Source organism: Opisthocomus hoazin, chromosome 26 (genome assembly GCF_030867145.1).
Source record: "Opisthocomus hoazin isolate bOpiHoa1 chromosome 26, bOpiHoa1.hap1, whole genome shotgun sequence".
Classification (NCBI taxonomy): Eukaryota; Metazoa; Chordata; class Aves; order Opisthocomiformes; family Opisthocomidae; genus Opisthocomus; species Opisthocomus hoazin.
This window is the reverse complement of record NC_134439.1, coordinates 5,158,343-5,183,178: the sequence shown is the minus strand read 5'-3', so window position 1 is coordinate 5,183,178 and position 24,836 is coordinate 5,158,343. Positions and strand designations below refer to the sequence as shown.

Genomic DNA, 24,836 nt, shown 5'->3' with positions numbered 1-24,836 from the left:
TCTTTTTTTTTTTCTTCCAAGGCAGTTTCGGAATTTCATATGCTTGTCTGCAACTCATTGGAAATTATGCGCCATATTGAAAGTGACATATAATTATAATAATTACGGGCAATGAAAAGCGTGGCAATAATAGTAAATGTCCTACAGCTGCGAAGCTTCTGCATGAATTGATTTAAAAGTGACTGGCGTTAAACCAGCTTGTGGCGTGGGGGGAAGCATTCACACGTAGGTATTTCTGGGAGGTGGGGGGGGAAGGGACGGGAGGCAGGAGATCCTGTTTCCTCGCGTTTTCCCCCCGCGAAGCTGCAGAAAACGGTAGCCGAAACAGGCTGGGCTGGCGGCTCGTTTCCAGTCCTAAATCCTCAGCAGAAAAAAAGCGCTTCCTTTCGTTTAATTCCCAAACCCAGGAAAAGTTTGCTGTTTGCATGCACGAGATTCCTCTTGGTACAGAGCAGAAAGGTTCCCCACCCCGAGCGAAGCGAGCCCCTGAAACGGAGCCTTCGAAAACGCCTTCAAGCGAAAATAATAATATCTTCTTTTAAAAGAGCTCATTAGACTTAGTTTAGATCTTTTCCACCTTTTTGCCCCCCCCCCCCCCCCCCAGAAATGGAGGCTGTATTCCCCGAGCTAAGAAGCTGCTCGTTTCGCGGGGCAAATTCCCTTGAAATCTGGACTTCTTTGCACTACGCTTCACTTTGATTTGGGGATGTGAAGTGAGGGACCAGATGTTTGAAAGATGCTGGGCAAATGTTAGGTATCTTTGGTAGATAAACGAGAGCATATTTTTGCCCGTTTCCTTGATTTATTATGTATATGGAGAGCGTTTCGTCATAACTCTTTGTACTGTAACAATAAAAAAGAGCGATACTAAAGGAGAATGTCAGCGAGGAAATACTATTGGTGAAAGGTCTTCCATTTCAGATTAGACAAAAAGAGGGAAAACCAGATTTATCTCTCCAGTGCAACTTCCGTGTGCTTGGAGTTGCTTGTCCTCGCAGATGAGAAGCGAGTGTCGGACAGAGAGCAGCAGGGCTCCCTTTGCCACCCTCTGCTCCTTAAAAATGGCAAGTACCCCTGGAAAAGGGAAAGATAATCACAATAATAATGACGGGGGGGGGGTGTGCATGAGATCGAAGACTTTGTTTTTATTAGAGAATTCCATGTGCATACCTAAGACAAATTTCAAACACAACACTTACAAAAATTAATAAAATAGAACTTCTTCTTGTTCTTGCTTTTGCATCCATTTAGGTAGTACTCGTTCTTTCAGTAGGTTTTCCTCTTAAAAAAAAAAATCCAAAAAACTAATTACAAAGACCTCAGGGCTTGATTAATTTACCAAAGGAGGGAAAAAAAAAAAAAAAAGAAAAATGAAAAAAAAACCAACCCTATGTCAACGTGCATGAAACATTTTTACAAAATTAAGACAATAAACACCCCAAATGACATATATTGCAGCACTTCCATTAAATACAAGAGTTAGCAGATTACTAACAGTGACACCAAGGGTAGAAACAAGGGTAGGAGTCTTTTTTTTTTTTTGTCTTTCTCTTTCCCTTTCTTTCTTTTCCCCCTTCTCTCTCTATCTATTTACTTTTTTATTATTATTATTATTATTATTTCATTTCGGGGGGGTGGAATAGGAGGGGAGGGAGGTCTAGGAAGGAAAACAAAAATTAAAAAATGCAACTAGAAGCCTGATTTTTTTTTTTTTTCTTTTTCTGGACACGACAGATCAGTGGGAACGCCAGTCCGTGCATTGGTGGCCCAAACTTTCGAGCTGTGTTGCCGCTGCCGCAGAAGGCTTGTCCCACCAATGTGCAGGTTCTCCCTGTCCTCGCAGCCAGCCTACACCCCCCTCATCCTCTCGGCTCTCTCACACACTCACTCACTCCCTTTCTATTTTTTTTCTTTTTTGTGTGTGTGTGCGCGTTTTAAATAATACTTTTCACTCCGCCGTTTTCTCCTCCTCCTCCTCCGCGCTCAGTTGCGAGGAGTTGAGCAATTTGTTCTCTTTTTTCCACTTCATCCTGCGGTTCTGGAACCAGATTTTGATCTGCCGCTCTGTCAGGCAGAGGGAATGGGCGATCTCGATCCGCCGGCGCCGGGTCAGGTAGCGGTTGAAGTGAAATTCCTTCTCCAGCTCCAGCGTCTGGTAGCGGGTGTAGGTCTGGCGGCCTCGGCGGCCGCTGGGCCCGAAGGAGGAACCTGTGACACCCGCAAAAAAAGAAAAAACAAAAAGGGAAAAAATAGGAAAAAATAATAGAAAAAAACGTAGGGGGAAATGGGGAGAGGAGGGAAGAGAGGAGAGGAAAAAGAAGGGAAAGCCCCGAGGTTTGGTGGAGCCGCGGGGACGCTGCATAACCCGCGGGGATGCTGCGCCCCGCACCGCGGCTGGGCGCTGAGGGGGGGCTGTGTGCCCGCTCCCCTGCCCGCCCCCCCCCCCCAAAAGGCTTTGGCCAACCCCAAAACGACCCCCGCCGCGGTGAGCCCCTCCGTGCGCGCACGCGGGCTCCGCGGAGGATCCGCAGCCGCGCAGAAGGGTTAATGCTGAACTTGCCAGGCTGCGGGCAGGGCTGGGGAGACAGGGCGAGATCTATCTTATTCCAGGATGAAAAATCGCAAGGTGTTCTCCCTCCCCCCGCCCCCCCCCCCCCCCGCTATTTTCCACCCTACCGGCAACCGTAATAGATCTGAGCGTTTAAGCAATAATGAAGTGAATCGATCTGCCCAAACTCTGCATTAAAGAGGACACAACACTTTATGTCCCTGCGCTAATGGACATCAATTTGGAACTTAAAAGGCAACAAATGCATCTAAACATGGGAAGGGGGGTGGCGAGGCTCGATTATTTTTCTTCCCCCTTCTTTTTCTTTTTTCTTCCCCCCCACCCCCCCGATTGAGGAAACAGCACTTAAAGAAGTCATATATCACCAGGGGGGAAAAAAAAAATCCTCCCCAGGCAGACTTTTCATTAGGTGCGAGTTTCATTAAAAATGTAGCCCTCTCCTTTCCAATATTTAAACACTTTTCTATGATTGAACTCCAGCTCGGGTAGCCAGCGAGAGAGGGAGCTGCGGGGGGGGGGGGGGGGGGGGTGGTGGTGTCCGTGCGCGTGTAAAGTCATCCAGATCTGATTTAGAAAAGATATCTCCCTCTGCGTGTGGGGGAAGACAGAGACAAATCGCTGTAGCGGAGTGACACACAAACTGGAATGTGCAAGAAAAAAAAGGGGGGGGTGGAAGGAGGAATACTGTATTGGGGTTTAAATACGGGCAAACTTTTTAGCTGGGGGGGGGGGGGGGGGGAGAGAAAATACTTCAACGGCGTGAAGTTTTAGTGCGTGTCAGGCGCAAGTTGGAGCTTCTCGTGTCGCCCAACTTCCCCGCTGGAAGTTTGGGCTCCGAAGTGAACCTTGCTCCTGCTTCCCTCGCTCGCTCGCTCTCTCTCTCTGGCGGTAACAAATAAGAAAGGGGGGGAGGAGATTGATGTATTTATTTCTGTAAAAGAGTAAACTCACTATTGCAAGAGTTCATCCGCTGCATCCAGGGGTAAACCGGGGCGGAACACTTTTGCTCCTCGCTCTCTCCGAACACAGTTTTGGTCTGCGCGCAGTCCGACTTGCGCGGCTCGGGGGCGAAGGGCACCTCGTCCAGGTTGGGGGGGCCGCACGCAGGGTCCTTCTCCCTGAAAAACCCGCCGGCCCCATAGTCACAGGCGGAGCTGCGGCCGTAGGCTCCGTTGCTTTGCTGGTAGTAAGGAGAGGAGGTGTAGCCCTTCTCCTGGACGCCCGTGGCTCCGTAGGTGGTGGGGTAGTGCCTCAGAGGGTCCGCATAGCCCGAGGGATAAAGCGGGATCTGTCCCAGGAAGGGCTCCTGCCCCGCCGCCAGACTCACCGGGAAGGTCGAGTTGACAAAATAAGAACTCATTGGAAGGAGCCTGCCGTCCTTTTTTTCCCCGGCTTTATGATTTGTTGTGTTTTATAGTCCAAGTGGTTTAGCTATTAGTAGTATATCGGAGATTGGGTTTTAGCTGAAGGGAGATGGCGTGGTGCCAGCGAGGGACACAAGGAAATACAACCATCTGATCATGGGCTGACCAATAGCAGGCGCCTGAGGTTGCAAAATAGCACCCATGAGGAGCCGAGATTGCACCAGGGACCCCAAGAACAAACCATCCACCCCCTTTTCCCTCCCTTTTAAACAACAGAAGCGCACCCCCTTAACCAAATATATAATATCTGCCGAAAGAAACATTCCCGGCGCGCTCGGAGCTTCATAAATAAATAAACGTGTCGTGTCCCCCTCCCGTCTCCCCCCCCCCGCCTCCGGAGCTCAGCGCGGGGGTGGGCGAGAGCCCGTTCGCACGGACGGCGGTGCGCACGCCTCTATGTATTTACACACATCCAACGTATACAAATACCCGCTGTAAGTGGGGGGGGAGGAAAAGTTAATTATTCGCATTCGGACAACTTTAACCCCTAGTGTTTGCAAGCCGCCCTGAAATGGCTGGGTACTTCGCACAGTTAAAGGAAACAAAAAAAAAAGGGGGAAAAACTTTTTTTTGGTGTGTGTGAGAACTTTGTAAGGAGGAGATCCCGCCGGGTTGATTCACTTTGATTTGCTACGGGAGAAGAAATCGGGTTTGACAACTTATTTCGGTCCACGTTTGTCTAATTACCATAGATTAGCATTCCCCGTTCAGAAAAGCTGCGCTCGCTTGAACCAACCCTTCGCTTTTGCTATATCACACCTCCTTTCTTTTTTCTTTCTCCAAAAGCTCCATATTCGGGAGATGAATGGAAAATCGAAGTATTCCCTTTATCCCTTGCTAAATCCCGATCTCCTCCCGAGTCCGGTACCGCATTGTGCCCTCTTGCGTTTTTTTGTTAATACCGAATCTATGCCCGACCTTTTATGGCTAAAAGAAAGCCTTGGGTTACGGTCAAAAGCGGAGTTTATTGATTGTTACCGATCGAGTTGGGTTTTTTTGTTTGTTTTTTGTTTTTTTTTTTTTACGAGAGGAAAGCCGGCGGGGTGATGGGGCTGCTGTCTTGGAGGTGCGCAGAGACCCCACGGTTTTGCACCCCCCTACCCTTTGAGCCCGTCCCCACTGCAAAATACCCATTTTTGCAAAGTTAAGAGGCTGGAAGAGCTAATTCCGCAAGCCTCAAGCAATTCCCGGTCCCCCTACAAGCCGCGCTTTGCGCTGAGTTTTGCCTCTCTCCGGTTTGGCCGGGTTTCCTCGGCAGAGATGGGCTCTGCCCTACCTGGAGCATCCCCCCGGCAGACCCCACTCTGCTCAAGGTAGGGCTGCAGCTCTGACCGCCGCGCTCCCTTTTCTTAAACGGGAAAATCGGAGCCATCTCGCAATGAAAAGAAAAAAAAAACCAACCAAACCCAAGCCTTAAATTAAAGCCAGGACTGTCTCCCGATCACTTGCGTTTTATCAAGGAATTGTTTCCTGTCCGAATTTGTAGCCATCTGTCTGTCGGGTCCTACGCGCAGTGAAATGACTTGCCTTACAACACACACTCCCCTGTATTTGAATCTGTGAATGCGTGTGCCACAAATCTAGAATTACATACATTACATGGTTTCTGTAGGGCTGCCAGCGCGGCTCTCTCTGACGGAGCTTCAAGTATCTACGAAACCAGTATCTTATTACGAGCTAATTTATTTTAAACATCGTGTTTACAGCCGCAGAGCCAAGATTGTTTCATGCCACGGCTGCAATGAACATTTCGACTGAAACGTAATCCTTATAATTCAAGGAAATAACATGCAAAGGAAGTAGTTTTCCATCCTCCACTCCCTCTCTGACTGATATCTCTTATATTTGTTCTTGCAGAGTTTCCCTTTGTGTGTGGAATGGACCCAAACTTACGTAGATCTGCTTTATTGGTATGCAAGGAAAAAAAAAAAAAGTGAGATTGAAAGGGAACGATGGCTAGAGAAGAAAAAAACAAACCACAAAACCCAAGGCTGGGAGGAGAGCCTGAAGTTAACTGCTTTGCAGGAGCCGAGCAGCTCGCACAGCTGATAAGAGTTGCGCAATATTCGTAGCTCTGCAAAACCAGCAGTTATCTGGCATGATCAGCTCCGCATGCGAATTTCGGGCTAAGAAAAGGGATGTCCTGATAACTCGATGCGTGAGTACATCTGCTGGAAATGTTTGCTCTGATATTGTTTCTCACTTCTTGTGATTGCTCGGCAAATAAATCCCTCGAAATAGTTTGGGAAAAAATCTCCCCACCCTAAATTTTACCGTATTAAAATGCTGCTCATTACAGGACCTTTGTGGCCAAACCAGGATTTTAACGTAGTTTGACAGCTGACGTTTAAAAGAAAATAAAAACGCACTAATTGAAGCTGACCGCTTGCTAATTGCTTATTGCTGACACCTTAGACGCGCGATAGATAAAAAATCGTACGTCTCGCCTCTGAGAAGAAGGATGACCCTCTAGGTGGTTATTTGGGGGAGAAAAAGAAAGGTAGAGAATTTGGTTCCCAACCTTAAAAAAAAAAATCCATGTCTGTCATAGTTTTCATCTTCGGAGGGTCAGGCCCGCGGTCTAATTGATTTGCCACCTATAACACATGTAAATAGGAGCAGAGGTCTGAAACCGCACTAAATCTCAGAGAACTGGATGTTTAGCCCAGCGCTGGTTTCTACTCTCAGTCCAATAGCTTAACAAAAAAAAAAATCAAATTAAAAAAATTAAAATGTTGGCTTATTAGCGTAGCTGTGTGTCAGACGCTCTCCCGCCTTCCCCCCTGAAGTCCGAAGGTAAATCTGAGACCGATATTGCGAATATATTTTCTTTGGACGCCTCCAGCGTCAGCCCAGCCAGGGGAGACGCAGACCCAGAGCAGTAACGGTCGCAGAAGCCAGCTTCTGCAGCACCCTGGAGTGAAACCCGGCTTTAGGGCACCGGTGGGCGCAGCTTTATTCAGCCTTTGGCCTCGTCTCTTCAAAAATCAGGGTTTGTTGGGAAGGAGCGATAAAGCGGGGAAGCTGCGAGAGAGACCAGAAGGCAGTTTAACACATTTCCCTGGGCTGGGAGCCGGCTTTCCGCTCCTGACAGGCATCACTCTACTGGCAGGGTATAAATCCAGCTAAAGAGAAGGATTTACAGCTTGTACTACCCCAGCTCTCTGCCCAGGAAGGTCCCACTTTTTGTCGCTTTGCTTTTCTGGCCAGCAAACCCCGAGCCCACCGAGCAGAGGCAAGGCAGATAGATGAGGGGATTAAAACAACACCCAAATATTTCGAAACGCAAACAGAACAGAGCATTGCTTGTGTGAAAGCTGAACCCGCGAAGAAGTTGGTAGAAAGTTCAGTGCAGTTGGTTCCAATAAAAAATGAAACTCTCTTTTTTCATGTGGAGCTGGAATTCCCGACCCTTCTGAAGTGAGAACACAGCGGGGGTTTCCCCACCGAGGGACTTATTGCAGCCATAAAGTCAAGCCAACACCACGAAAACACTTGAAAAAACCCCTTGTTCCTCGAGTCAGACACAGAAAGCCACTAGCAGCTGAGCAGCCTCCCCTGTAATGCTCCTGCACACCCCAAATCGCATCCGAAAAAAAACCCGGCAAAGCAGGGCTGAGCTCCAGGGTTGTATTTAAAACAACGATCCCTGAAGGTGTAAAAAAATACCCGCTCTCCCCGCGCAGAACCACCTGAAACTTAATTTCCAGCAATTTAAGTTTAATTTACCTGACTTCCCGTACAGTGCATAATAACCTTGTTAATGGGATCTTTGAAAAGAAGCAATAATAATCTGCCATTGTTCCATTACAGAGTGCAGCTAATTATTAACAAAAAAAAAAGGGAGGGGGGAGGAGAGGAGGGCAGGAGGGGAGAGGGGCATTGGAGGAGTCAAAATGCATCCAGACCCAAGCATTCCGAGAAAGCCAGCCCTGGGAAGGGGAAAGGGGGGAGACTACTGGTCAAATCATATTGGGAAAGGAGGGAGAAGGGGAGGAGGAGGCGAGACGGATCATGTAATGCAGCAGGCAAATGCTGGGGGGTTTTGGGAATTACAGCATGGAACAAGTTAATCACGGCTGTTGCTGGTCAAAAGAGAGAAACTTCCCCCCCCCCCCCCTTTTTTTTGTTTTTGTTTTTCTTAACATAGTCCCTGGGCATCTCACTTTCTTCGAGAAAATGTCTAGACGCAAACAGTTGCCAGGAAACTGTGTGGCAGAAGGAGAAAACGAGAGAGAGAAAGCGAGCGGGAGGGAGGGAGAGCCAGAAACCTTTGAAAATCACAGACACGCATTGTCCCTTCCGAGCCTACAGTAACTTAAAAGCGATTCGTCCCCTGCCCTCACCCCCCCGGCTCCTTCCCCAGCAACCGCCCGAGCCCCGTCTACACGGCTCGACGGCTCTTCTCCAGCCCCCGCCGCAGTGACCGCTCCCGGCAAGGCAGAAACACACAAGCTCCCCTGAACCCACCCCCCCGCCCCGAGTGTCGCAGCATCTCCACTCGTGTTGGCGCTCGGCAGCCCACCAGCTGCCTGCCACCCTCCAGACAGCTGGGTGGGAGCCGTTGGATGGGTGCGCACGTATGGATTTGCGCCCAAGTACGGATTTGCGCGCACGTATAGATCTGCGCCCACGTATGGATTTGCTCCCATGTATAGATTTGCGCCCACGTGGCGCGGAACAGAGGTACACGCATATCAGGGGTAGGTTTGGGGGGACGTATAGAGCAGCACGCGCGCAAAGGGTGCCCACAGCTCACATGAGGGGACATATACGTCCGGGTGCACCCTATAGATCCCTCACTTTAAGGCTCGACATATAGCTAAAGACAAGTCAACCGTCCCCAGCTCCGGGCTTGGAGGGGCGGGGTGGGGTGGGGGGGGTGTCCCGGCCGGGGAGCCGGGAGGGCAGACCGGGCAGGGCCCCCCCGCCGGGGTACCGGCTCCGGGAGCCCCCCGGGAGCCGCCGGCCGCCGACGGTAGATGGCAGCAAACGGCGGGGAATGGGCGAGCCCCGCGGCGGTCCCGGCACCGGGGGACACCGGGCGGAGGGGGCTCCCCTCGGTCCGCGCCGCTTTGGTTCGTTTTCTGCCATAAACGAGCAATGGAGGGAGCCGGCAGGGGAGCCCGGCCCGGAGCAGGGCGCAGCCCCCCCCCCCCCCCCACACGCACACCGGGGGTGCGCGGAGCTTTCTCGGTCACCCCACACCGCACCGGGTTGAAATGGTTAAAAGAGCTGTCCGCAGCGAGCTGCGGGGTTTCCACAAGTGGCCGCCCACGCAGGGTGTGGAAGAACCGGCATAAAAGCTTCTTGGTGTAAGGTTGCTGAATTAATATGATTTTTAAATATTTTTTTTCTTACAAACGGCAGATAAAAACCCGAGCTTGGAGACACGTAGGGAAAAGGGAGAACAGGGCTTGAACCGGCATTAATTTCTTTTTTTTTTTTTTTTTCCCCCGTGATTTATGAAAAATGTAACAGGTTCGGGAAGAAATAGCTTTTAAAAATGACTTTCTGTTTATTATTTCCGCGGCTTGTGAGCATTTACTCATGTCGGCGCAATACTCAGGCACAGTCACTTCATGAGATAAATCGTCACGTCATAAAACGGTTTATGCTTAAGTAATGAATCTCTTCTTACTCCATCTCGCTTCACACACACACATTATCTTATTTTAAAAATCACCTCGTAACAGTAGCAATTAGTACTATATTTCAACAGGCCCCCCCCCCCGAAATCTTGCAAAAAAACCCCCCACACATTTCAAATGACGGGCATCTCCGGACAAATATTTTCCTAAACCCGAAGGCGAGCGTCAGGGTGTCAGACGGGGGGGGGAATCACCGACAGACCGCGGGGTAGAAGCCCAAGCCGGTATTCCGGCCGGGAGAGCCGTAAAACCCCGCTCACACTGCAGCAAGCAATTAAACACACCGAGGTTTATTGCATCGCAGCGTCAGCTTCATTTGGGAGTTTCGGGAGGGGGGGGGGTGAAAAAAAAAATACAGTGAGAGCGCTGAGCTCTGGGTTGGCTTCGTCCTTATTATCTCCCCCCCCCCGTCTTTTTTTTTTTTTTGTTCCCCCCCCCCCCTCCTTTTTTTTTTAACCAATTTCCAGAGCCTTATTTCCAAGGACTGCCGCGAACTGCCCTCTCCACAGAAACCACCCACATAATAACGACCCTAGAGAGCAAGGCAAAACCCAACTGGCTTCCACACAAACTTCGCCAAATTACTGGGCTCGCCTGAAGACAGGCAAACTGGCAAGAGATTCTGCGAGGGGGGGGGGAAATAAAACACGACAACTACCCACAAAGGGTTTGGTATTTTTTTAAAGGCAGTGTCTAAAAGCCTTCGTCACCGACCCGCTGCGAAATCCTTCATTCCAAGTCTACTATCTCCAGGTGATCTTACAGGCTTAATTTTTCCTTCTAATTCCGTTATTTGAATTTTATCTTTCTCATTTCTTTCTGATTTTGTTCCTTTGTTTCTTTCTCACTCTCTTTCTTTCTTATATTTTTTCTATTTTCTTTCTCCATTTCTTTCTCTCTTTCTTTCCTTCTCTTAATTTCTTTCTTTACCTTTTCTTTCCATTCTTCATTCTCTCTCCTTTTCCCTTTTTTCTCACTTTTATGCTACACTTTTTTTGAAAAATTGTCACTTAAACAGATTTCCACCACCCTTGATCTCTTCCAGTGCCTCCCTTCTTCATCCCCCCAACCTTTTCTTTCTATTTCCCCCCCTCCGGGTAAAGGGGAGAAGGAGATGGGTAATGGAATAGAAAAAGCAGCTTGACAAATGCATTTTCTCAAAGAAAAAAATTAAATTAAGAGAAACAGATATTATTCCCTTACCTTTTGACGTCCATTTCTGTGGTATAAGTAAAATACATAGGGAGGGAGAGACAGCGTTTGCTTATCTGTTAGCTGACAAATATTGTCCCAACCTGATAGCCGTCGATTGCCTCTCTGACTTGGGAGAGCTTCTTGCATTTCTGTCATTTGCATAGAAAATGGAGTAACTTCCCTCTTTGAAAAATGATAGCCTCCACTCGGTCCAGAATCTCCTCTGCCCCTCCATTACTACTGAGATTCCAAATCAGCAGGCAAATTAACAGAGGAATTAAAAAAAAAAAAAAAAAAAAAAGCAGAGAACTCTTTTCCTACGTGCGGGTGCGGAGGTGGGTGGCTGTGTGTCTGGGCGTCCCCCCCTCCTCTCTCCCCTGCTTTAGCCCTACCGAGCTTATACACAAAAGTAAAAAAATGTAAAGAGGCGAGAGCCCTATAGAGGACACTGATCCGACCCAAGGTGCAGCGGACAGAAGAATGGTGCAATATAACCACATGGGAAATAATAAAAAGTTCATGTTCACGGTTAGCAGTCCACATGACCGCTCTGGCCAATCCCAGAACCCAGCCACTCATAAAGTTCTATCACAAAGTTGTAAATTTTCATAAAACAACAAGGAATTTATTGCATTTCTTCATGACCGGTTTAACAGCAGTCTTTTTCTTAGCCGCCATCTTTTTTTTAAACAAAAATAAAAGGATATGAAAGGGGGTTCAGGGATTTTTTTCCACCCCCTCCTTGGTTACATGGGGGGGGCAGTGGGGGTGTTGGAGAGAAATAATCGAATAAAGCCTCACCCGTTAGGATATGGACAATAACAGCCCCCCCAGAATAAAGAGCTCAGGGTTGGGGTTGGCTTTTATATAGGGAAAGGCACAGTAAAACAGTGGGGTTCGGGGGGTATTTTTGATGTCTTATTTTTACGCGATTTGGATCCTTTCTGCTGAAAAGAGCAATTAGCAGATTTAAGGGGGGGGTGGAGGGGTGGGGGGCAAAAAAATAAAAAAGAGTCAAATAAAGGCAATAAAAGCGGGGCCGGGGTGCCCGTGCCCTGGGCAGAGCCGAGCCTGCGGGGTTCGTGTCTGCGGGGCTCCGCGCGGCCAAACCCCCCCCCCCGGGACCCCACCCGCGGCCCCCGCTATAGCGCGGGGGGGGCGATGCTCCGGCAAGGTGGGTCTCCCCGCCGGTAAACCGCTGCCCTGCCTTTAACACGCTCCAGCGTCGGTGTGCCTTGCTTTGCCTTTTTTTCACGGATTTCTCCTCAATTCCTGCTCGCCCGCCGAGGTCCGGGCCAGCGGGGCAGGCAGCCGGGCCGCTGCGGGCCAGGAGCATTTTCCAGGGGGAAATTTCTGGAATCGCTGCCCTTTTCCACCCCCCCCCCGCCCCCTCCCCATCCCCGCTATGCACAGAGCACTTCTGCAAAGGGGTTGCACCGAGCGATTTCACCAAGATTTCCTTCTCTTATCCCTTCCCTTCGAGTGGGAATTTCGGCATGGAAAAGCCGTAATAGATGCTGCCTTTAATGACGGGCTTCCCGCAATTAGTATCTGCGGCATATACTGCAAATTTATATTCTAGATGCGGGCGCGCACCATATTTTCGCTAAAACCTGCTGAAGGATGCGCTGCGCGCCCACGCTGGGGGCACGGAGTCAGCTCCGGTGGGGAAGGAGCGGAGAGGGAAGGGAGGGGAGAAGGTGGGAAGCTGCCCTCGCCAAGTCCTCCCGAAGCCGGCTGCTTTCTTTCTTTTTATTTATTTATTTTCTCTGTGCTTCTTGCGCAACGCGTTTGTGAAGTAAATTACGTGGAGCCTCCGCGGGAGGAATCCGCGTCTTCACTGCGCAGCCTGGCAGTGTAAATAAACAGGCAGGGGAGGGAGGGGGAGAGGGCGGCGGAGGATGCTCCCCCGCGCAAGTGCTTAAATTTACTCGCCTTTTGTTTTGCATTGTTGGTTTTTCCCTGCGTTTAATTGCTTTAATTTATTTTATGCGTGCTTTGATGCTAAACGTTATTTGGCGCTAATGAAAGAGTTCCAGTCCGCAGTAAAGTAATCGAAGGGCGGAGGGAGAATCTTAAAAAAAAATATATGTGTATACTAAAGGCATAGCAAAATAGATGGGTTTTCTGCAAATTAGTTACAAGCAGAAGACAATTAAAACACGGGGAGGAAAGACTATTTGGGCTGTTTCTGGCCCCTTTGCTTTCCTCCTTTACGCTTTTACCTACCTCAATAGTAGCCCCAGCGCAATCGCGGACGGGGAGAGAGAAAGGAGACGAGTCCGCACCGCGAGAGCCCCGAATATTCATTATATCTTAACATATTCGCCAAATCTATTGAAAAGGTACTAAGTTTTGAAGGGATTGGCTCTTCTGAAAAAAAAAAAAAAAGAGAGAGAGGTTTGGGACGATAGATCGAAGTATGCATTAATCTAACAGGAACTTTTAGTATATTTATCTTCTCTGGGAAAAGGCAATTCCAAAAGCCCGTGTGTTATTTTTAATAAGAAAAAGAGGAACGAACCCAACGCGATGATAGATTATTGGAGATTTCCTTTTATTTCGAAGAATAATAATCACAGACAAGGGGAAAAAAAAAACAAAGCAACGCGTCGCCATTAAATAATTTGCTACTTTGATATACAACATTTTACGTAGCACAATATTAATTAATTTTATTTTCTTTTTTTTTTCATAGAGACTTGAACATGGAAGAAATCCGGGTAAAAAAATACACTGACAAAAGAGCACAGCAAGGAGAAAAGAACCACAGAGGGTACAGAGAGAAGGCGCAATAATCATTCGTGTTATGTACAGAACTATAGACGCTAAGTATAATTTGCATTCAGACTTTCGGGTCACTTTATCTAAATTAAAGGTGCTAAACACGACCACGTTACTTCATACCGAAAGGTACACCGCGAAATACAAACGGAGAATTGCAAATTACTTGTACTCTAGGTAGACTCACATAGAAAAATCTGTCTATTCTGACTCTAAAGCCACATGGGATAGGTAGATAGTCATTCTATTGTACAAAAAAAAAAGACTTTAATATAGGTAGTATTTTTTTCAGTGTCAGGAAACACAATGTATCATTCCTAGGGCTTTTAATTATTTATGCACTTATCATTTATCTATTTTAATATACAGTCTTTTCCTGTGTGTGTTCCCCCCCTTTTTCTTCTCGCGTGGGTTTCCACGTTTCCTGAATCCACCTCTCTCCCCTTTCATTCCTCCTCGTCGTCCTCCGCGTCTGGTTTTTCCTGGCTGTTGGAGCCGCAGCAGGCAGTTTTATTTTCTTTTTTCCACTTCATGCGCCTGTTCTGGAACCAGATTTTGATCTGTCTCTCCGTGAGACACAGGGCGTGGGCGATCTCGATGCGTCTCCTCCGCGTCAGGTAGCGGTTGTAGTGGAACTCCTTCTCCAGCTCCAGGGTCTGGTACCTGGTGTAGGTCTGGCGGCCGCGTTTTCTGTCGGTGCCTGGGAAAGAAATGCGGATTTAGATCATCTGGGGGGCTTAGGGGAGGTGTTTTGGCGGCTGCTGGGTTGGTTTGCTCGCTTGCTTTTCTCTTGGCTACCTAGCAAGCACCCATCCACTGCAGTCCCGCGGGGGACAAAACCCTCGGAGGAACCTTGCAACTCCTGACAGCTTTTCTCTTTATCTGAAAGAGGAAATCCTTCTGCTCGAGGCTTTTCCCAGCTCACCCTCCCTGTCCTCAGCCCCCCAAACCACCGCAGCTTGAATTTCCCTGCATCTAGGAAAAGCCTGCAGTGCTTTTTTGTGTGCTCCTGTGCTCCTGTGCATGTCCCCAGACTTCACAAAGTTTCCTGCCCTCGGAGCACCGCTCAGACTCAGAGCTCCTGCTTGAATTTTTATTTAGAGACCAGAAATTTGGGATGGTTGGGGAGCAAATACAGAAATACAGTCGAGCCAGAGGGAGAGAGGCATCTGCTCCCTACACAAATCCGGCTGTTTGCCCTCTTTTAAAGCTGTCATCAGGGTGCCTGCTTGGAAGGTGTGTGCGGTCTTCATAATTTCAGGGGACGTTTTGGGCACAGAAGCGGCTTCTGAGGCTGACAGAGGGGAGCTTCTGAGGCTGACAGAGGGGCTGCAGCCCCCGGGCTGCTCTTGCGGGGGGGGGGGGGGGGGGCGGATGAGAAGCGCCTCAACCCTTAGCCCAGGCTCCCCAGCAGCCCAGCTGCTTTCCAGGGTCTGGAAAGGGCCCAGCTCCTAATCCTCCCCTCCACCCGACATTTCCTGGAGTCTGATTGGAAATCATTCTACAATATGGTGCTTGTGATCCTGACTCTATTTTCTGTGTAAATGCTATGTATATCTATAGTATAATGTCTTCTTTCCCAGAGCAGTGGAGATGGTGAATAGCAGCCCTCGGCCTCTCCTCCGCACATTCCACCAGACTCCTCTTCTTCTTCTCCTTTTTTTTTTCCCCCACCCCTCTTTCTTTTTAAAAGAAGAAAAGATCCAGTCATTAAAAGGAGAGAAAAAAAAAAAAAGGGGGGGGGGGGGGGGGAAGGGCAAAATAGCCAGGCTAGCTGTAAAGTAAAAATGTGCAGGTCGTGGAATGTGGGTTGTAAAATCCGCTGAGGGAAGAGCCATAAACCGCTGCTGAATAGGGATGACAACTCTATCTCTGCTCGCTGATGAAATTCCACAAGAGCAATCGCACAGTGGGCATGGGGGGGGGGGGGAGGGGGGGCACCCCACTTTTACGACCCAGGTCGAGTTTCTCTGGGTTTTGGCTCAGCAGATCCCAGAGCACCCAGGGTTTTGCTGAGCGCAGGACCCCGAGAGTTTACTCGGTTTCCAAACCCTCTCTAACGCTGAACCTCTCAGCGTCACAGGCTGAAAGGGGGTTGAGTGTGTGTGTGGGTCTTCTTAAATCTAAAGTCAGATAAAAGCAGAGATGAAGTGTTTACGACTAGAAATATTTGGTCTTTGATAAATCAACTGTAAAAGTGAATGAATTATGGAGCAGGTAATGGAAAGGACTGACCACCAAATAAGTGTGAGGGCAACTCCTGCCTTTATAAGCCGCTACACATTGGGCTGCTTCGCTGTTTTCTTTTTCCTCTGCTTTGCAGGGAGGTTGGCCCGCTCTCCCCTCGCCCCCGAGGTTTGCTAACAAGACCCTTGCCGGATATTTGGCGGCGGAGGGACGCTCGCTCGCAGGGATGCTCTCCAGCTGCAAATCTGGCACGGGCGCAGGCGAAGCCGGGGCGGCTGCAAAACGAGCTCACCCCTTCCCCTCCGCTCGCGGCCGGGATAGCAGCGCCTTTCTCCCCCCTTCTCAAGATCACACGAGTGTAAACACCACCACGCGTGCACACGGACATAGGCCGGGCTGTTCCGAGATGTGGGGGGGCCCAGCCTGGAGCGCCCAGCCCGGCCCCGGTGCGCTCCGTGCCGCCGGGCCCGTGGGGAGCCGGGACGCCCCGGGCCCGAGGGAAATGGATATTTATTAAATGTTAATTGACGTTAATACCCTGGGACGGAGCGAGCTGGTGACTGGAGGCAGCGCGGCCGCCCGGCGTTCAGCGGGTTTGGGTTTGAGACATGTGCGGGGGCTGCGTGTCCCGGCGTGGGGGGGCGGGGGTGGTCCCTCCTCACCGCTCCCCTCGAGGGCAACACTGCGCGGCAGCGTCCCGGGGACCCCCAGACCCCCAGCAGACGACGCCGAGCACCCCTTGGTCCCCAAAGAACCTTCCCCGGGGTACGGAGCGCACCGCACCCCTACGCGGTGGTGATTTTAGGGAAGTCACACAGAGAAACGGGCTCCCCCCGCTATACCCATCCACCCGTCATCTGTCCATCCGTCCATCCATCCATCTATCCATCCATCCATCCGGATTCCGGCCGGAGTGTCACCGTTTTGAGAGCGGGGCGTTTAATCGCGCCGGGAATGATGTGTTGCTGCTCCTGATGGCAACACGCTACGCTTAATTGCAGTGTCTGGGACATCGTGGCGAGGGGCTGGCAAACGCGGGTTTTGCAGTCTTACAGAAAACAAACTGAGCTCGCAAGCACCTCCCATAAAGAGTTTCTTTCAGAATCTATATCTACACGGGGCTAGCACCATCTCCATCCTGTAAATATAGGAGAAGAAGGAGCTGGCCATTATTTCTGCGGCTGTGTCTGTCCCCTCAAAGACAAACTGCCTTTCGCACGGCTCATACACAGCCCCAGCAACACCAATAAATATTTAAAGCTAAAAGGATGGCTTTATGGCGGGGCGGGGGGGTGTGCGTGGGGGGGGGATGTTCGCTCTCTCCCTCTCGCTTTTGAAGATGCGTTTTCGGTGAAACGTCATGAAAGGAGTTGGGGACAATCCCCCCCCACCCCCCTCCCCCTCCGCCACCCCCCGCGCACGCCTGAGAATAATTTACGCTCCCCCCCGCTCCCCCCGCCACTCTGGGCTCCTTTCTTCGGGGGGGGGGGGGGGGGGTTGGGGCTTACCTGTGCTCCTCATCCAGGGGTAGATACGGAAATTACTGTCGCTTTGCAAATCTGAGTCCCTCTGGTCCGTTTTGCCGCAGTTCTGCTTGGAAGCATCTCCCGGGCACATCATGGAGAGGTTTTGCTCGAAAGGGGAACAGTGCATGTTGAAGGAGCCGGGCTCCAGGCCGTAACCGGAGGAATACATGCCGGGGGGCTGGGGGTGCACGGCGCTGCCGCTGGAGTAGAGCCCGGGCATGGAGGCGGCGAAGGGAGGCGTGGATCCGGCCCCATAGCCCGCTCGCTGCGTGTTGGAGGCGAAAGCGCAAGAAGTTTGCTCGGGAAAGACTCCGGATGGGAAAACCGAACTTGCGGCTTGATATTTAGAAAATAAAGCATTCGCATAATACAATGAACTCATAATTTGGCCGGGTGATTTGTAGGTCGGGACGTTTTAGTGTCGGTTTTACGAGGTACCGTGATATATTACGGAATTAGAGTCCAGATTTACACCAAAAAGGAACCCTTTTTCCTCCCGGCCCATGTGACGCGCGGGCACGTGGCTCCGGCGGCGCCAATCGCCGCCCGCTCCCTCCTCGGGGGCAAAAAATTGTGGTGCTGCCGGATTTATAAAATATGATAAATAATTGATGCGATATAAAACCCTCCAAGATCTATGCTGGAAGGGGCGAAATTGTGCTGGAGTCGATAAGCAACCTGTAATCAGTTTTCAGCTCGGACCGAGGGAGAAAGAGGAAAAGGGGGGGGTGGGGGGGGGTAAAAGCACGTTGTTGATAAACCAGCGACTCCCTCTCGGTCTCTCTCTGCTGGAGGAAAAGGAAGGGAGCTCTATTTATCCCTATTGATCCCGTCTAAAATTCCCTCCTTCGCACCATTTCCCCGGCTCCGAAGTACTTTTTCACAAGACTGTACATGATTCCTTCCCCTCCCCCCCTTGACCCCCTCCCCCTCCCCGGCGACCCCCCCCCCCAAAAAAAAAAAAAAAAAAAGACAAATGTCTCATTGATACCTAATAGTTTCAGGGGTTTTTTTTTCCCCCAAATGCCATTCAGCTCTATATCTAATTTATTCCGGTGCCACAGGCTTTGAGCTTCGCATTGAGCTGGCATTTGCTTTCCTTGTTGCGAAAAATAAAGAGTGTACAGATCCCTTGTTTCGCGTGTCAGCGGTTCTGCGGGGCTCAATCACAGGCAGAAGTAAAACCTTACCAGCTGGCTGGTTCGCTTTCTGCTGGAGAAGCAGAGAGACCTTCCAGATTGTGATTTGCCTCAATTTTTCTTAGGGATGGGGGGGGGGGGGGGTGGTAGAAAGAAAGAAAGTCTTCCAGGCAGGAAAAGCAGCCCAGACAATGGTGGTCCAGGGCTTGGGCTGCGTCTCCTTTCCCAAGGTTATGGTGCGAGGGGATGGGTGTGCGGCCCCGCACTCCACAATTGCCATGGCAGGGCAGCTCGGCAGGCGAAGGAGCAGAAAGCAGCTCAGCTGCGCGACTGACAATATCTGGGTTTTTTTTCTTTTTTTTGCAGGGAGAGGAGGGGGAGGAAAGGGAGGGGGACGCGGAGCTGGGCTCTGTCTTGCGCGGACAGCGGGGCGGGCGAGGGGAGAGGGAGAAAGGAGGAAAGAGAAAGGGAAAAGAAAAACAAAAACACCACGACAACAATACACGTTACCTTCAGGCAGGGTTTCCACACAGCCTCCCAACCTGTCACCACCCAGGAACTGCTAGAAACAACGACAAGAGCAGAAGCCATGGCAGTCGTCCCGGCCCCCTCCCCTTCCCCACGGCTCCCAGGCAGCAGCTCCCCGGCCCCAGCCCGTCCCAGCAGCCACCCAGCCCGCCAGCATCTCTCCAGGCAAAGCAGTCTTTGATGGTCAGGGCTGCGGCTCCGACACAATTGACTTTTATTTCCTTTCTATCAAAGTGGTCCTGGAGGAAATGGAGCAGGCTAAAAGAATGATGTCACGGAATTCTCGCTTGTAAACTTTATTGTAACTTTCTTCCGCCGCTTCCAGGTTTAGACAATAGAACAAAGTGATGAAAGAACAACAAAATATATCATTAGTTCCCCCAATAAAGTAATTCACGTATACAGTATACATTCTTTTTCACAGTTAACCTAAAGATCACTTTACAACTTGCTTCACTGTGCGCATGCTAACTAAAGGAGAGAAAAACGCTTTTTTTCTTGTCTTTTTTTTTCTGTTTTTTCCCTTTTTTTTTGAAGAGACATTCATAATTGTAAACAAAACAAAAAAAAAAGCAAAGAAAATCCCGAACCGAAGAAAAGAACAGAAATAAGGAATGTAAAGAGAGAAAGAGAGAGAAAGAGAGAGATAACTATAGCATAAATAGGCAGTTTCATGTTGTTGGGATGTTTGTTTCAATAGCTACCTCCAGTACATACAGATAAACCACAACAAAAAAGGTGGAAAAATAATAATAATAAAAAAAAAGTGCACGAATGTAATTTCACGTAACTCCTATAGCGTTGAAAGCTATGTTAACCAACCCACCCCCCCGGAAAGAAGAGAAAGACAGAGAGAAAGACAGAGAGAGAGAGAAGATTTCACAGTCATGTTTTACATAAGCTATTGCGTTACACTACCACTAGTTAATAACTGGCAAAAGGCAGGAGAGACCTCCCGAGCACTTCTGCGTACTGTTCATTGTATCAAAGGATAATCAGGAAAGTGGTGCTTACAGCTATATTGTTTTACAGCAATAAAAGGCTTTTTTTTTTTTCCCCCTTTCTCTTTTCTATGCATTGTTGGTTTTTTTCCCACCCCTCCCTTACATTAACTGCCATTAACGTGGGGCTCAGGGGTTCTTTTGCACCCCAGCAGCGCTTGCCTTTCAGTCCTCCAAAATCCTTTTATTTCTTGTCCGCCTTCTGTGCTTCCCCTTCCTCATCCACCTCCTGGGCTCTTTCCATTTTCTGTTTTTCCAGTTCTTCCTGCTCGCATTTGCTGCTGGGAAACTTGTCTTTGTTGTTTTCCTTTTTCCATTTCATCCTCCTGTTCTGGAACCAGATTTTGACCTGCCTTTCTGTCAATCCCAGGGCATGCGAGACCTCGATCCTCCGTTTGCGGGTCAGGTAGGGATTAAATAGAAATTCCTTCTCCAGTTCCAGCGTCTGGTAGCGGCTGTAGGTTTGCCTCCCCCTCCTCCGTCCAGCGGCTGCTGGGGAATTGCAAAGGTTGTGTGGAAGAGGGGAAGAAGAGAAGGAGGTTGAAAGATACATAAACCAGGCTCGGGCAGAGGCACACACAGGCTCCCACCCGCTCGCACACACTCACACACGGGGGGGGGGGGGGGTGGGGGGGGGTGGGGGGGGGAAGAAAGGACTCGCAGAAGCCCAGGCAGGAAGCAAACAGGGAGAGGGAAAGGCTCCTCTAGGATATTAGAAAAGGGAAGATGATTGTAAAGGAAAAGGGGTGATGGTGGCAGGGAGGGGAGGGGGTCACCCACCAGCCCACTCCGAGCAGCCCAACTAAAGCCTGCACTTGCACACTTATTATTACCCCAACCACCACCACCACAACAACAACAGACTCCGGCTCTTTGGGATCCCGGAAAATTAAAAAAAAAATAAGAAAAATAAAGAGCGGCAGCCCGGGGAGACCAAGCAGCACCGCCGAAATCCCAAATCAAACGCAAAACAAAAATGAAGGGGCTTTTTAAGGCTATAAAAGTGCCATAAACTTTAAGGACGCTTCCTTCCACAGAAAGCCCGACTCGCTCAGCCCCCAGAAGAAAAGGTCTCCTTCAGGGTAATTAAACTATAAAGCAATTTACAAGTGCAAAAGTTTACCCCCATAAAGCAGTAAAATACAGTCACCGGGGAAGAAAAAGGGAGCGAAAGGAAGAAAGCAAGCAAGAGGGGCAGAAAGAAAGCAAGAGGGCTACTTTCTGGGCTCGGGAAATGCCTCCTCGCTGTCCTCTCCATCTCGCCTCACCTTGCGGTCGCATCCAGGGGAAAAGCTGGGTCGGAGAAGGGCTCTGCTCCGAGCTCTCCGCCTCCTCTCCAAGGCCGCTGGCAGCAAGCTTGCAGTCCGTGTACTGCACCAAGTCCGACTCCTGGGCGCTGAAGAGGCTTTGCCTTTGCAAGGGGTCGTAGCCATAGAAGTTGCTGGGGTCCCCATGGCACGCCACGGCGCAGGGATTCTGTTGGTAAGGGGAGCTGGAGAGTGAGGATGCTCCGTGGTAGAACTCCTGGATTTGGGTCGGGTGCTGGAAGGTGCCCCCCGTGCTGGGTCCGTACACCACCGTGGGTCTGCCCCCAAGATCCTGCGCGAACCCACAGTCATAGTAATTGGGACGCAAGGAGTCCCCGGTTTTGTATTTGGAGAAGAGTGAGTTGACAAAATAAGAGCTCATTTTAATTTAAATAAGAATATTTGTTTGGAGGAGGAAGAAAAGGGGAGGAAAAAAAAAAAAAAAGCCAACCGAACCAGACCACGGGAATCTATTAGCAAAAAAAGAAAGCGCTAAGATGCTAAGCAACGACTGTTTGTGATTTCCAGGAATATAAAAGGAGGATATAATCAAAACTCTAAGCCTGCATGATATTGAATTCTTTCCTCCCCCCCACCCCTAAAAAAAAAAAAAAAAATCGCCACTTAAAGAGTTCTCGCTTTACATTTCCAAGAAGAGATGCCAGTTCATAAACAGTTTTCAGTGATTTACTTCGGCGCAAATGAGTTGTTTCATATTTTGCAGTGTCTTTTCATGATCATTTGCATCTATTACCAAAACCTCATCCTATTGGCTTCTCCTTACTCCACACGGACTCTGCACCGCATGATTGTGAAAGGAAGAGTGTGAGAGAATAAAGAAGGAAAAGCAAGCGAGGGGGAGCGAGAGAGGGAGAGGGAGCGAGAGAGAGAGAGAGAGAGAGAGAGGAGAGAGAGAGAGAGGGAGCGAGAGGGGAAGGGAGAAGGAGGTGGGGTGAATATACGGATTAAATATGTTTAACTACCTACATTAATGAGATATCGCTCGCCTCACAACAAATCACATACCTAGACCACCCAAAAGATTGATTTTTGGGGAGTGTTGGAAAATTAAAGAGAAGCGCTCGCAGTCGTTAATTTCAAAATTTTAACGAGGCAGTTTTAGCCTTTTTAAATGTCAGGGTCGCTTTGGAAAACTGTAAAAGAACACGATTTAATTGCTACCAGTTTTAAAAGGTCCTATAAATGTAATTGGTATTTTAATACAAGTTATCAAATCATACAGCTTCTTACCCTAAACATATTTTAAAACAAACGAGGTAGTCATATTTAACATTTTAATGATCAATTTCCTTATTATTGATAAAGGTTTAACTATCGCATGAGGGGAATTGCATTTGTAATAGCCCCAAAAAAGGCAGTAAACTGTTTAACAAACTATAAAACGCCATAAAGCCGGGGATGTTGTTGTTGTTTATACCGCACTACATAAAAGCCGTTAGGATTTTACGAGTTCGTTCCTCCACTGCTATAAAGCAGCGGTTTCGATTGGACCCGTCCGCATTACAGGGAGACGTTGAGGTGTCAATATTGAATTAAAATGATTATAGTTTTTCATATATAACATTGACTTTTTGTGTCTCTCCCGCAGCCCCCTCCCCGCCTCCTCCCCCCGCCGAGGACTTGCTCAAGACGTGGCCGGGGATGATTGCGAACTAAAAGTATTGTCTGGCTTATCACATCCCGAGCAGAACCTTTATGGTCAGTAACTGATGGCTGTTCCCTACCTCACCCCCTCCTCAATAACTTCTTTTTTTTTTTTTTTGCATGATACTTCTAATGAAAACTGGGGAGAAGGGGGGGGGGGTAAGGGAAAGATGAGAGAGGCTTTCTATTTTATTGGCATTCGGTAACAACGGAGCAAACTTACCCCTAAGATGCCAACGCTGCAATTTTCCACCGTCTAAACACACAGGGGGTAGATTTTGAAATTCATTTATCGCAGTCAGCAAATATTACCGAGGCGTATTTCAGCTAATAACGACAGCAAACCCCCCCAGCCCCAGCGCTGCCCCAGCCTGCCTGAGACCCGCGACGCCCCTCCAAGCCCCTCCAATGCCAGCTATATTTCCCAATCCTTCAACCTTCAATAGGAGCTAGACACTCTTTTAAACCTCTTTTTTTTTTTTTTTTTTTTCTTTGCCCTGGGTAGATTTCTGCTGTTTCCCATTGCATCCGTCCGCGCGGTTTTTGAGGCGAGAAAGGTGAATTAAAAACGATTTCACTCCTGCCTGCCTTGATCTGAGGGACAATTTTCAACCTCCACAACATGGAAAAGACGAAAAAGTTGATATGCTTCGGTTCGTCCGTCTTGCCAGGGCTTTGGTTAAAAAAAAAATACTGACATTAAAATTGGCAGTGGGAACAGGCAGGGAATGCAGAGACAGGAAAAAAGACAGAGAGAGAGAGAAAGAAAGAAAACAAAGATAGAAACGGAATAAAACTTTAAAACCATCCTTAGAGAAATAATTTAAGTAAATATGTTTCCTTTATTTTGTGTAGGGATAATTTCAGTCGAGTCTAAGAGCCTTTTCAAGTAATTATTGTTGTTGGAGTACTTGCAGTGGTATAATTAAGGCTTTTCCCCCCCTAAAAGACAAGTTAACATTTTATTTTTCTCAACACTTTTATTGTCCACAGAGCAGATTTTGGTTTCATCTTTGGACATAAAACCCCAGAAATGGTGCACAGAAGTAGAGCTTTGCAGCCAAGCGTGGGGATGTTCGATGCTAGAATTTTCAAGAAAGAGAAAAAAACAAAAACAAACCTGAATCTACGAACGTATTTTTAAAAAAGAAGCTATCTTATTCTACGTGCATTTAGAGGCATACTCCCATCTATTCGAGATGTAAAGTAGAAAATAGCAGGCATTCCCGTTCATAGGTGGACCCCAAGAAAGCGGGAGCAAAGTTGTTCTTGGAAGTTAACATTTTTATCCAGTGCAGTAGAGTTTTATGGTCATGATGTGCTGGTAACTCACCAACGCACCAGAAATCAATGGCTGATCTTAAATCATTCCTGGACTGTACTCCGATTCCTGATGAAAGGAAAATGTTTCTATTATAAGAAAAAACAAGCGGGGATGTGTGTGCGCGCGGGCGTGTGCCTGTGAGAGAGAAGATAATTTATAAATACCCAGTGGAGGAAAGATTTATTAGGAATTCATAAGGAAAAAAAAAAAAAAAAAAGAGAACCCCAAACCTGGGTAAACCTGAAGTTTCCACCGCTCTGCGTTCTACGGGATGCGCAAGGGCAGGTTTTTTCTGTAATTTCTCCTCCTATTTCTGTCTACATTTGTATTTCTTTTCATAGCAATTAAACAGAGTCTTCAGATGCTTAAACTTTGCCTCTTGAAACAAGGCGTCGCATCCTCCTCTGCCGTGTGCCTTGGTTTAATTTGTTGCGTTCTCTCCCAGAAAGCTGTTTACCGAGGAACGGGGGCATTTTCTCGTGGAAGTTCGGAAAAACAATTTATTCAGAAAAGACCTGTTTACAAGAATTTGAAAGA

At 48.8% G+C, this 24,836-nt stretch overlaps 4 protein-coding genes across 6 annotated transcripts in view; all 4 read right to left on the bottom strand.

The window, feature by feature from the left end:
- The window catches only part of HOXB4 (homeobox B4), a 42,177-nt gene extending 30,979 nt beyond the window's left edge, over positions 1 to 11,198 (bottom strand). The window contains exon 1 of the mRNA XM_075443545.1: positions 10,848 to 11,198. Coding sequence (XP_075299660.1) covers positions 10,848 to 11,000 — 153 coding nt within the window. The 5' untranslated portion in view covers positions 11,001 to 11,198. The remainder of the gene's footprint in view (positions 1 to 10,847) is intronic.
- Positions 1,578 to 3,963, bottom strand: HOXB6 (homeobox B6). The gene is made up of 2 exons (XM_075443547.1): positions 3,521 to 3,963; positions 1,578 to 2,208 (listed from the first exon to the last, which is right to left on the bottom strand). Exons 1-2 carry the CDS (start codon positions 3,927 to 3,929, stop codon positions 1,949 to 1,951), a joined length of 669 nt encoding a protein of 222 aa, XP_075299662.1. The 5' UTR covers positions 3,930 to 3,963; the 3' UTR covers positions 1,578 to 1,948.
- A 2,225-nt stretch (positions 11,199 to 13,423) lies between the features above and the next one.
- Positions 13,424 to 19,072, bottom strand: HOXB7 (homeobox B7). 2 transcript variants are annotated; one of them, XM_075443549.1, is made up of 3 exons: positions 18,985 to 19,072; positions 17,318 to 17,600; positions 13,424 to 14,322 (listed from the first exon to the last, which is right to left on the bottom strand). In XM_075443549.1, exons 1-3 carry the CDS (start codon positions 19,063 to 19,065, stop codon positions 14,069 to 14,071), a joined length of 618 nt encoding a protein of 205 aa, XP_075299664.1. In that variant the 5' UTR covers positions 19,066 to 19,072; the 3' UTR covers positions 13,424 to 14,068. The 2 variants fall into 2 exon arrangements, with proteins under 2 accessions (XP_075299664.1, XP_009931856.2); XM_009933554.2 differs by lacking the exon at positions 18,985 to 19,072 and having other exon boundaries at positions 17,318 to 17,962.
- A 1,115-nt stretch (positions 19,073 to 20,187) lies between these two features.
- Positions 20,188 to 21,692, bottom strand: HOXB8 (homeobox B8). 2 transcript variants are annotated; one of them, XM_009933555.2, is made up of 2 exons: positions 21,272 to 21,692; positions 20,188 to 20,495 (listed from the first exon to the last, which is right to left on the bottom strand). In XM_009933555.2, exons 1-2 carry the CDS (start codon positions 21,690 to 21,692, stop codon positions 20,188 to 20,190), a joined length of 729 nt encoding a protein of 242 aa, XP_009931857.1. The 2 variants fall into 2 exon arrangements, with proteins under 2 accessions (XP_009931857.1, XP_009931858.1); XM_009933556.2 differs by having other exon boundaries at positions 20,188 to 20,492.
- Positions 21,693 to 24,836: the final 3,144 nt, after the last annotated feature.

Coding starts and splice junctions, on each gene's coding strand:
- HOXB6 (XM_075443547.1), bottom strand. CDS start 3,929: ATGAGTTCTTATTTTGTCAACTCGACCTTCCCGGTGAGTCTGGCGGCG. Junction 2,209..3,520: donor GCGGATGAACTCTTGCAATA/GTGAGTTTACTC, acceptor CGGGTGTCACAG/GTTCCTCCTTCGGGCCCAGC.
- HOXB7 (XM_009933554.2), bottom strand. CDS start 17,717: ATGAGTTCATTGTATTATGCGAATGCTTTATTTTCTAAATATCAAGCC. Junction 14,323..17,317: donor CCCCTGGATGAGGAGCACAG/GTAAGCCCCAAC, acceptor TTTCTTTCCCAG/GCACCGACAGAAAACGCGGC.
- HOXB8 (XM_009933555.2), bottom strand. CDS start 21,692: ATGAGCTCTTATTTTGTCAACTCACTCTTCTCCAAATACAAAACCGGG. Junction 20,496..21,271: donor CCCCTGGATGCGACCGCAAG/GTGAGGCGAGAT, acceptor GCAATTCCCCAG/CAGCCGCTGGACGGAGGAGG.